The sequence below is a fragment of the Ictidomys tridecemlineatus genome, chromosome 3, assembly GCF_052094955.1.
Source record: "Ictidomys tridecemlineatus isolate mIctTri1 chromosome 3, mIctTri1.hap1, whole genome shotgun sequence".
NCBI lineage: Eukaryota > Metazoa > Chordata > Mammalia > Rodentia > Sciuridae > Ictidomys > Ictidomys tridecemlineatus.
The window spans coordinates 19,860,388-19,871,697 of NC_135479.1; the positions used below are offsets into that span (position 1 = coordinate 19,860,388).

At 48.1% G+C, this 11,310-nt stretch overlaps 2 protein-coding genes across 6 annotated transcripts; one reads left to right on the plus strand and one right to left on the minus strand.

Annotated features, from left to right (window-relative positions):
• The first annotated feature begins 620 nt into the window (after nt 1–620).
• Psmc3ip (PSMC3 interacting protein) lies at nt 621–6,246 on the plus strand. 4 transcript variants are annotated; one of them, XM_078042000.1, is made up of 8 exons: nt 634–1,330; nt 1,417–1,517; nt 1,672–1,761; nt 3,952–4,063; nt 4,774–4,919; nt 5,024–5,077; nt 5,417–5,476; nt 5,557–6,246. In XM_078042000.1, exons 1-8 carry the CDS (start codon nt 1,297–1,299, stop codon nt 5,611–5,613), a joined length of 654 nt encoding a protein of 217 aa, XP_077898126.1. In that variant the 5' UTR covers nt 634–1,296; the 3' UTR covers nt 5,614–6,246. The 4 variants fall into 4 exon arrangements, with proteins under 4 accessions (XP_077898127.1, XP_077898126.1, XP_040124700.1 ...); XM_078042001.1 differs by lacking the exon at nt 5,417–5,476 and having other exon boundaries at nt 621–1,330; nt 5,510–6,246; XM_040268766.2 differs by lacking the exon at nt 634–1,330 and having other exon boundaries at nt 1,418–1,555.
• Mlx (MAX dimerization protein MLX) lies at nt 5,865–11,203 on the minus strand. 2 transcript variants are annotated; one of them, XM_005321883.5, is made up of 8 exons: nt 10,415–11,203; nt 10,019–10,055; nt 9,467–9,556; nt 9,083–9,189; nt 8,712–8,811; nt 8,435–8,534; nt 7,857–8,058; nt 5,865–6,947 (listed from the first exon to the last, which is right to left on the minus strand). In XM_005321883.5, exons 1-8 carry the CDS (start codon nt 10,454–10,456, stop codon nt 6,891–6,893), a joined length of 735 nt encoding a protein of 244 aa, XP_005321940.1. In that variant the 5' UTR covers nt 10,457–11,203; the 3' UTR covers nt 5,865–6,890. The 2 variants fall into 2 exon arrangements, with proteins under 2 accessions (XP_005321940.1, XP_005321941.1); XM_005321884.5 differs by lacking the exon at nt 9,467–9,556.
• Nucleotides 11,204–11,310: the final 107 nt, after the last annotated feature.

The window sequence follows — 11,310 nt, forward strand, 5'->3', positions numbered from 1 at the left end:
TGGGTGAGTGCTGGGGAATAAATCTTGTATGAGAACAATCTCTCAGAGACTGATGTTGAATGGTGTCCTTCCTTGATAGATTAGCAAAAGGAGACCTAATCTGAGTTTTGGTTAATTTGAGGTGACAGCCTCAGAAAAGGAACCCCAGGTGTGAGGAACCCACCCATCCCTGTTTTTCCTTTGTGATGGCCAGAACAATCACCACAGTATGAGGCCACTTCCTCTCCTGGTAGAGAGCCCAGACATGAGTATAACTGACCTCCCGACTGGTATTTAGCCAGCAGTTCCATCATTTCTAGTACCTAATTTTTGCCCCCTAAACATAGACAAGCACAAGTTTTAAATAAAGGCTAATAAAGTTTGGGGTAGAAGGAGGCTTCAAAAGTAGCATCATGCTCCTTTAGAATCTTTGAGCCTCAAGGACAGCTGCACTTCGGCCTTCAGCTGACCTCAGAAACTAGAAAGACTTATTTCAGGCTCTGTCCTGCTGGCCACTGTGGTTCGGAGTGGAAAGCACCTGCCAGGTGTTACCGTGAGACAGCTTGAGCTAACGCTTTTCTACGAGCTTTGTGGCTTAAGACTACCCCCCCCCCGCCCCCACCCAGGGCCCCCAGCCCTCGCTTTCCTCAGGTCTCAAACCATAGTAGGTGTCGAGCGCCCCCTCTGGGTGAAGCTCGGTAATGAGCAAATAAATAGTGTGGCTGAGGCTCGAACCCAGTGCCTCGTGCATGCTAGGTGAGCGCTCTACCACTGAACCCCAGCCCCAGCCCCCAGAGTGTGGTTTTCAAAACTCCTCTCCTTCAAGTACCTATCGGTCTTATTTTTCAAGTGATAAAGCTGCCGAAAGTGCACTGGACCGTGGGATCAGGACACGTTCATGAAGGTAACTAGCTCTGTGTGTGACCTTGAACTAGTCATTTGCCCAGTGCGGGAGTTGAAACCTGAAATTTCTTCCCGTTTCAACTCTGGGAACAGGAAGACCTCAAGGTCGCGAGTGCTCAGCTGCGGCTAGAAGCAGATCTCAAAACTTGCAGGCGCTGTTTACTATAGCTTTCGTTTCAGGGTCGTGGGGTGCCTGTCGCCGCCTCCTCACACCCGGGTCGTGGAAGGGTCGAGTTTTGGTGCGCAAGCTCCCGGCTGAACTGAACTACGGCGTCCGGGCTGGGCCGCGGAGTTCCGCGGAAATCCTTCCCCTTCAGCCAATCACTGCTTGAGGCCCTCCCGCGTTGCCGGAAAGAGCTGTAGCCCCGAGCAACTACGACGTCTGGCTTTCTGAATTTGGCGGCGGGAAAGGCCATGAGTAAATCCCGGGCAGAAGCTGCGGCGGGAGGTAACGGAGGTGCTAGCGCGATTCGGGAGGGAAGCGGGAGAGACCGGCCTAGTGACACGGTCTCACCGTCTCGACTCTCTCCGCAGCCCCAGGCCTCCTCCTGAAGTACCTGCAGGAGCAGAACCGGCCCTATAGCGCCCAGGATGTATTCGGGAACCTGCAGAAGGAACACGGTCTGGGCAAGGCGGTGAGGACCTTTGAGGATTCCCTCCCAGCGGAGCCCCTGTAATCAGGCTGGGTTCCTGACCTCCCGGGGCTTCCGCCCTCTCCCATTACTGGCTGAAATCTCCCCTGCCTGGGCCCAAAGACTCCTCTTATTGCCCTCCCTTCCCTTCTGCCAGGCGGTGGTGAAGGCGCTGGAGCATTTGGCCCAACAAGGCAAGATCAAAGAGAAGATGTACGGCAAGCAGAAGATCTATTTTGCGGATCAGGTGAGGAAAGCCTGCGCACATTATCACCTATATCAGATCCCAACACTGAATCAACTAGTATCAACTCTTTGGCACCCCACCAGCGCTCTACTACTGAGTCACAACCCTGCCCTGGGATTTGTATTCTTTAGCCTAGACCTTCACTTGTATGTCTCTGACTTCATATCAGAATCAATCCTGCAAAAGAAGAATGCCTTCCTAACTGGCTCCTCCCTAGCATTTTCCTCCCTTAATGGAATCACTTTTCACCCAAACCAGAGACTTGAGAGTAATTCCTGACTTTTTCCCTGAAATGTCTGGTCCATCAAGTAGAGCTGATTTTTTTCTTCTTGAGTCCAATTTTCTTTCCCTCTGCTATCACTGCTCTAGTCCAGGCCTTGTCTACTAATGTCCCCCCCAAAAGATCTCACCTCCTTGAACATATCTTGAACACTACAGCCAGAATCATCTATCTAAATGCAAATATGATCATGTACCATCCCCTACATAAAACTCTTCAATGCTTCATGGGTGCTCCATAGAACAGGTAAAAAGGCACCTGAAGACTTGCTGCAGCCAGCCTCTGGCTTCACCTGCCCTTATTATTTCTCCATCAATACTAAAAAATTTAGGTATGTTTTATTCCTCTGTCCCTTGCTTTTCCTCCTCCTGCCTCTGCCCACTTAAATCTTATTCAGTTCTTTGAGATTTCACTCAGTCCCCACTCTCTCTAGAAGCCCAGAAATGATCTCCAGAAGGAGGAGCCAACTTCTCCTTTTTCAGGCTCTTATGCCTTTTGAGTCATGAGGTATATAATTTTCTTTCTACTTGTCTCCCTCACTAAACTAAGGTTCTTCTGGGCAGACCTCATTTTTTGTTCATCTTTGTTGACTCATTACCCCAGTATCTAACATCTAAAAGACATTACTCGTTTAACTGAAGTAAAGTATAACAAATTACTACTCTGTTGAGAATTACCTAAAAGAGGAGTTGGCAAACTTCTGTAAAGGGCTTCACAGTATTTTTAGCTTTGCAGGTTCTATGGTCTTTTTCAAAAACATGCAGAATTTACTTTGCTGTTTGCAGGTCCTTTGCCAAATGCCAATGTCTCGGCTTGGCACAGAATCACGAGCCACCACACAGCTTTGTAGGTTCAAACAGCAATTCTTTATTCCCAATCTCACACCGCCTCCACACAGGTTCAGGGGCAATTCCAATCTCCCGGACAACACGCCCTAAATACTTTTTCTCAGGCAGCAGGCACGCCCTACTCCCAGCAGCAATAATCTTCAACCTCCAACTTCCCTAAAACTCCTATTGTCATGCCCTAAACCCAAGGACGGGGATATTTCCTGTAGGATACACCCTAATCCTGGATCCACCCTGGTCATTGAGCAGGGTCACCTTTCGCAAACACACAAGCAAGGTCAACAGCGAAATCCATTTAACATGGGGTACGCTGGCAAGGAAATTTTGAAGTGTCATTCCTACTTGACAATGGCCCTCAGCAGTCCTTGCTGTAAACATTTATCTTGCCTATGCATAAAGTCTAAACTGCCCAAGCTGGCATTCCCATCCTTGCTAGACTGGGTCCTATTCCCAGGTGATGTGACTCTCACTGATCTGCAGTGGGTTTTGTTTTGTTTTTTTATGATGCTGAGGACTGAACGCAGGGCCTTACTATGCTAGATAAATCCTCTACCAACTGAACTCCACTAGGGTAATCATTTTCTAGCAGCCTCTCATGAGAGGGGCTCCTTAGACTTCCACTAGAATCCCTTATCTAAATAGAGCCTGTTGTGCTTCTTCACTTGTAAGACTTCCCCCTACTCCCGCTAGGCAAGGTTGAAACCCAGGATTTTGCATGTGCTAGGCAAGCACTTTGCCACTGAGCTACATCCCCAACTCCATTAGATTCTACCTATTGCTGAAACTCATGATCTAGGTGTCCCCACCTTGGTAAGAATGTTTCTTTACTCCTTTAGTCCAGTGAGTAGGTTTTATCACTAATGGAAAGATGTTTCTATCCTATTTATTATCCTGCCAACCTGGACGCTCTTTGAGGTTACGCATTAGGTTTCGACTTTTTTACACATTTTCATTGGGATCAGTATTCAAATGAATGACTTGTTACTGCCTTCCTGATACTTTTTTTTCCTTTTTATGCCTCACATTAATTAATTCATTTGTACTTTTTCTCGTCTCTGGCAGAACCAGTTTGAAATGGTGAGTGATTCTGACCTTCACAGCCTGGATGCCAAAATCGTGGCCCTCACTGCCAAGGTGCAGAGCTTGCAGCAGAGTTGCCGCCACATGGAGGCTGGTAGGACTGGGGAGTCCTTGCAAGGTGCCCATAGGGCCAAGTTCAGTGTGGAGGTCAGGAACTGCTAAGTGAATGGCTCACTGATTACAGTGTCTTATTGCAGAGAAGACCACTTTGCTGGGCTGCCTCAGGCATTACATTAAAAGAAATGTAGAGCTAAGCGCAGTGGTGCACACCTATAATCCCAGTGGCTTGGGAGGCTGAGACAGGAAGATGGCAAGTTCAGTGCCATCCTGAGCAAAAATCAAGATGCTAAGCAACTCAATGAGACTCTGTGTCTAAATAAAACACAAAATAGTTCTGGGCATATGGCTCAGTGGTTATATGTCCCTGAGTTCAATCTCCCGTACCAAAAAAGAAAAATGTAGAATCACTAATGGCTTTTGTGTACAAATGGGCAAGACATGCATTTGCTTCCTCTGCCATGATCTTCAGCACACTGCCCCCACGTTTTCCTCTATTCCTGCTTTAACTTGCTACACATTAGTCTGCTCAACCTCATAGCCCACTACTTGTAGCTGGAAGACAAAGAAAAATAGAATGAACTGGTGACTCTGTAAGCCTTATTTTCCTGAATGTGGGGTCTTATTCTAGTAGATCTCAGAGCAAGGTAGAATTCACATTCCTACTTCAAAGAGTACCCCCTGACTGGGAAAAACAGAACCTCTCTGTCAGGGGTGGCAAGTGACCTCAGGAGGATGTGGTTTCAGAGCTGAAGGAGTTAACTAGTGCCCTGACTACTCCGGAGATGCAGAAAGAGATCCAGGAGTTAAAGAAGGAATGTGCTGGCTACCTAGAGAGATTGAAGAACATCAAAGCTGCCACCAACCATGTCACTCCAGAGGAGAAAGAGCAGGTGAGCTGGGAGGAAGGCTAGAGTTGTTTGTGCAGGATTGAGGACAAGGGTTGATCCAACTGTGGGCCTGAGGGATTTAGAGTAACCTGTTTTCTTCCTTCTAGGTATACAGAGAGAGGCAGAAATACTGTAAGGAGTGGAGGAAGCGGAAGAGAATGGTGAGTTGGAGCTTTAAAAAATGGCAGCCACAGAGAAATTGCTGCCCAATGTCATGGTCTGACAGTTAGTGTCCAGTGTTGCCCACCCAAAAAGGGGTGGTTTTCCCGGGCATGGTGGCACATGCCTGTAATCCCAGTGACTCTCTGGAGGCTAAGGCAGGAAGATTGTGGAGTTCAAAGTCAGCCCTCAGCAAAAGTGAGGTGCTAAGCAACTCAGTGAGACCCTGACTCTAAATATAAAATACAAAATAGTCCTGGGGATGTAGCTCAGTGGCTGAGTGCCCCCGAGTCCAATCCCTGGTACTCCCAAAATAAAAAGAGGTGGTTTTGTTTCATCAGGCAACAGAGCTATCCGATGCAATCCTTGAAGGCTACCCTAAGAGCAAGAAGCAATTCTTTGTAAGTGTGGACCTTTCTCCCTTCCTCCCCTAGGGCCATCACCCTGGGATGTCTCATTCACTTCTGTCTCTGTCCTACAGGAGGAAGTTGGGATAGAGACAGATGAAGATTATAAAGTCACACTCCCAGATCCCTGAGGGGGCCCTCTGTGAAAACTTGAGGATGGAAACAGAGATGCTAGGACTGGCCACTTTTGTTTAGAATGGCTTTTTTTTGTTGGTTCCTGCTGCTCTTCACCTTGGAGAATAGTGAGAAGAGAAGGCACTAGCCCAGTGCATTGGGAAGAGGGAGGGCTGGTGGCCAGGAAAGGATGGTCACACTCATTTCATTTTCCACATTTTAACAACTTGGACTTAACATGCACGCTTAGAATGAAGCTAAAAAGAAAGCATTTTATAATATTTATTGTGATATAATTTGATATAAAAATATTTAATGTCCTCTGAATATTCAAACCTCCCAGACATCAAACCTGAAGAAAGCAGCAGGGAGTTTGGGAAATAAGGTACAGAGAGGCTGCTATACCTCAGCATTTGAGGAGCCTAAGACATCCCCCAGTACTTTCATCCCAGGACACATTTTGATTATTTCCTGTACCCATTCCCCCCCACTCCTAAGTCCTGGGAGAAGTGCAGACAGCACTGGGTGATGATAGAGAGACTGGACAGAAAGACTGAGGTGGTTTTGAGGCCCAGAAAATTTTCCAAGATTGTAACTGTAGTGAAGTTGCATTGTTGATATTTAGAAAAATAAAAAATTTCAAGTTTGTAGTGCTGTGTCTCATCTGCCTTTGCTGTGCAGGACTACTGCTGGGGAACAGGGCAAGGATGGATAGGGAGGAAGGAGGTGATGGAACATAAGGCAAAAATAGAAACCCAGTAGCCCTGCCCTCAGCTGGCCAGAAAGCCCCAGTCTCATCTTAAGACTAACCAGGCAGCCCTGGTCTAAGCCTTTCAACCTTCATGGCTGTGGGACTATTTCCTCTGACTCCTTTTCTCTCACAACTACTTCTAAAACATCCATACTTGAGTCATGTTACCCAAGAAACCAAACAGGCAGTTTCCATGTACACACAAATCATGAACAGAAATCCGAGGTTTAGAGAAAGAGCTGAAAGGCCAGGAGTTCTTTGGGATACTCAGAACACAGAACAGACTCCTGTCCTGAGGACTTACAAGAAGAAGACTGGGTAGGTTTGACTTTATGGTCAGTATAATAAATTAATCAGAAGCTTTCACAAAACAAGACCCCCAACTCCACTGAAGATAAAGTGAAGCTGGGAAGACCAAACACCAAGTAGAAACCAGCTGACTGGTGTGAGGTGTCACAGTCCAATCTCAGGCCCAGCAGTCCCAAGACCAAATAGGAAACTCAAAAATCTCTTGCTGGCCATTCTGCATGTTTCCAAGAGCCATCAGTAAAGTTGATTTTTCAATTGATGCAGGACGCCAATCACGATCTCCCGCAGGGTCTGGTGAAGGCAGCAGAAAACAAAGTTCAGGAAGGTACAGAGCTACCTATTGACATGCTCTTTAAGAAAAGTGCATTGAAGAGCTAGGGGTGTAGTTCAGTGGTAGAATACTTGCCTGGGGAATTCTATCCCCAGCATGGCAAAAAATAACAAAACTGCATGGAAAGAGGTGTATGATAAAGCAAGTACAATAAAATGTTACTGGTAGAAGGCAGTTAACTTTTTTTTAAATATTTTTTTTGGTTGTAGGTGGACACAATGCCTTTATTTTTAATTTATTCATATGTGGTGCTGAGGATTGAACCCAGCGCCCCATATGCACTAGGCAGGCATTCTACCGCTGAGCCACAACCCCAGTCCCAGCAGTTAATTATTCTAAAATTCAATGTTGCAGTATGTTTAAAGCATTTCACAATTATAATGTTGGGAAACAAATAAGTCTCGAATACAAGTTCAAGCCTTGAGAAAAAGCAGCCAGGTTTTAGAAGCAGAAGATAGTTCAATACCATTAATATATCTCTCTTACAAATAAACAATCAAAAGCTCTTGGGGCAACTATTTTAGTGGGCCTGGGAGTGAGGGCCTGAAATCTGCGTGTTTCCAAAAACTGTAGGTAACTGCTGCAGGTGATCAGGGCTTCCACACAAGGCAGCCAAAGAATGATACATGAGGCAGCAGTAGTGTAACATGGGTTAAACAAAAGCCAAGAGAGGGCTCTGGCATTGAGTGCTCACACCATACTTGCCAATGAGACCTTAATGTGAAAATCTCGGCTGGAAGCACGGAAGGTAATAGAATACTGAAAGTTGAAAGACACTAAGTGGCTATCCTACTTTTCTGAACAAAAAGTGGCTTTATTCACTATATCTGAGGATAGCATTAGAACCCCAGATCATTTCTGTCCCATACCTGAGGCTTACAGTGCTCCTCAATCCAGCTGAAAACACAAGCTGATAGCTCTTGGAAGCTGGCCACAGAGATGGAGGCATTGAAGGACTCAAACAGGGAGTCCATGACACCTTGAAACACATTAAACTTGTCCTGGTCAGAGACCTGGTCCTCTCCCTCATGGGGGTTGTCCTGATGTGCCTTCACAATCTGCTCATAGTTTCTGAAAGCAAATAGGCATAGATGAGGTGCTACAGCAGCTCCCCACCACCCAGGAAAAATGATGAGGTTGCTCTGTGCACTTGCCCACCCCCCTCCTTTCCTTGGAGTTTTGGGGATGTATTCAGTATTACTATATACTACTACCAGATCAGAAATGGTGTCTCCAGCTGTCCTTCATTAACTGACAGGCATTTTCTGAGTGCCATATATAAGGTGCTATCTGGGATACAGTCTTGCTTCACAGTAGCTGACTCAGGTAGTGCGAATATTATCTACACGTATTACCTGGTGTAGCCTTTGGACAAGGTAAAGGTGTGCACTGCAGTCAGCCTCAGTCCCATCAGAAGCTAATTTCCCCAGTTCAGCACCCCTCTTACACTTTCATTATCTTTAGGGCTGTGACATCCTTGCGTAGTGTAGACACCTCCTCTTCCTGCTTTTTCTTCTCCTTGTGTAAAAACTGGATGTAGTCGATGGCTGGGGTGGAAGCAGAGGAAATCTCAACCAGGAGAACAAAACAATTTGATTTCCCTCCTCCACACCCATTATCTCATTACAACCACCACACCAGGGACAGGCCAGGGATGGATATGTAGTGCTGCCCTGGACACAGCCCCTGTTGGCTCCACCCCTCAGTTCTCTCCCTGTCCATACTCTTCTGTAGAACGATGGCTTTGCTGAGCTTTTGAGAGCCAATGGAGAAGTCCTGCTGCTGGCAGGTGGGGACGATGGTCTGAAGGTCATCATAGCCTCTCTGTGGAAACAACATGAGAAAGGGGATCCTTAACCCTGAGGGATTAAGTCAAGATGGCACAAAGCTTCCATGACATCAGTTCCATTCTCACAAACTGGGGGGTGGGGTGGGGTGGAGGGGTGGAAAGATGTTCATGCCCAGGGACTAGATCATGCACAGCTCCTGGAAAGAAGCCCAGGGACTAGATCAGCTCACCCCTAAGGCTATCTGGAGCTGTTTGAGGAGGTCTAGGCAAAGAAAATCTAAAATACATAGCACCCCCCCCAATCACCTTGATGGCGTCCCTCCTCTTCTGCTCCGACTGGGTATGTGCTCGCCGCCTGCGGTCTTTGTAGGATTCCTTGTAGGACTCCTGGTGGTAATCACTGTCCTCATCATCTATGCTCAGAGTTGGGGGCAGGGAGAGGTCACCTTAGGGCCCAGTGGGGCCCAGCTAGCCCACCTTTCCCTGATGGGAAGAACCCAGTGCCCAGAGATGGCAGATGGGCAAAGAATCAGTCAAATATCCTGGATGAGGTAAAAGACACACTCTGTGTCTGGCACTCAAGACTCCAACACCCCATGTGGTCAGCTGGAGCTTCCCTATCTAGGAAAGATACTAGAATGATGGCATAACTGAGTCCCCCCAGGTGGGCAGGAGGGTGTTGCTGCCTACCTGTGTTGGGGACAGAGGAGGCACTGGTGGAACCGATGCTATTAGCTCTGGACACTACACTTCCCTTACGAGTGTTTTCTACAAAAAGCCCTGGAAAAGAGAGGTTCCAATCACTAAGGACTGGAATGCAGTGCATTGCCAGCCCTCATAGACAACTGTGGGCACAAAGGCTTCCTTAAATGACTGCCAGCCATCCTGAGCCACCCACTTCCTGCCATACCATGCTGCAAAGCTCCTGTCTCCCATATCTACACTGCTCCATAGGCCTGCAGTCAAACCCTCTGGCTCAGAAAGGGACATCTGAACATTTGAGAACGAGTGAACAGCTGTCACTATTTCCATCACTTCCTGGTCCAGAGCAGAGGAATCAGGTGTCACCCATGGTTGCTTCCTGCCCATTCTCCAGTTCCTTTTTCATGTCTCAAGCCAGGACCTTGGCTCAGAGACAGTGGACTGTGCTCAGGTGTGGCTAGCAAGGCCACAAGAATTTATACAGCTGAAAGAGGAGTATCATTCCCAAAGCCCAAGACAATAGGGGAGGCACTCACTCACCAGGGTCCAGGCTGTTGTCACTGTAGGCATACTCCACCTGCAGCACCAAGCAAGGGAGAAGCCCATCAGACACACACAAGTGTGCGGACAGCGGAAAGGTTCCCCGAACGCAAAGCTGGGATAGGCCGTGAGAGCGCCGCCCCTCTGCGTGATCCTTTCCGCCCCACTCATCCTCCGGCCCCCAGCCCCCTCGTTCCCTCGCGCTCGCGCGCACACGCCTCATTTGTCTCTACACCTTGGCAGCCGCGGGGTAAAAACTGTCTATCTGCAGCCCCGGGTCGGAGAACAGGGGAGACTCTGGGGACAGGAAGGAAGCCCCTAATCTTCTCAACCCCCTGTGTGCACAAGCCCAACCCGCCCTTCCCTGGAGCCGGCGCACGCGCCCACGGGGCTTGCCTTGACCCAGGGGTCCTCGGGAGAAGCGCCTGGCTCCGTCATCTTGGACCTATCGAACCGGAAACAACCAAGCGGGTGGGCCCCCTGCTGCGAGGAAGCGGAGAGGCGCGTCCACGTGACTAGAGTTCACCAATCCACGACGGAGAGGCAGGGATGAGGCGAGAGTGCTGCGCACGCGCGTCTCAAGACTTTAAAACTGAGCGGAGGTGGTTCTCCTTGGCGTGGAACCTACAAGTGGTCGGTGATAGGGATTTGCTCCTCGCCTGTCCCTGCCTTTCTGCAGTTTAGGGTCTAGAATGGCGGCCACATGAAGCACCTTCTATGAAATGGGATCCCTTCAAAAGGCTTTTGTGAAGGGCTGGGGGTATGTGTGTATGTGTATATATATATATTAGTTCGATGTAGAGCCAGTGCTTCTCATGTGAGGGACCATGGGTTCCATCCTCAGCACTACCCAAGGGGGAAAAGGTTTTCTAAATATTGTTGCAGATCCTGTGCGCATGCGCACTCACCTGCACCTGCAGACCTTGTCCCTAGGTTAGAAACTGGGCGGAGCACTCCTGCTTCACATCTTCTGACCCCATCAAGCTGCAAGTTCTGAGGGCAGAGCCACTACCCAGCATAGATCTTCCAAAACCCAGCCCAGTAGCTGGCAGGGTGCTTGTGGAATTAAATAATCCTTGCAAAAAGTTTGTTAGTTGTTTTGCTGCTTTATAGTGAGGAATTAGAAGTACCTAAAAAGTCTCTCACTCAAAAGTCTCTCTCACAGCTAGTAAGTGGGAAGAACGAGGATGACATCAGTCTGGCTAACTTCAAAGGCCATATACTTAACCACTGTAATCCTGATTTCTGGCTCAGGTCTGGACCCTGAACTTGTGGCATAAGAGTCCAAAGAC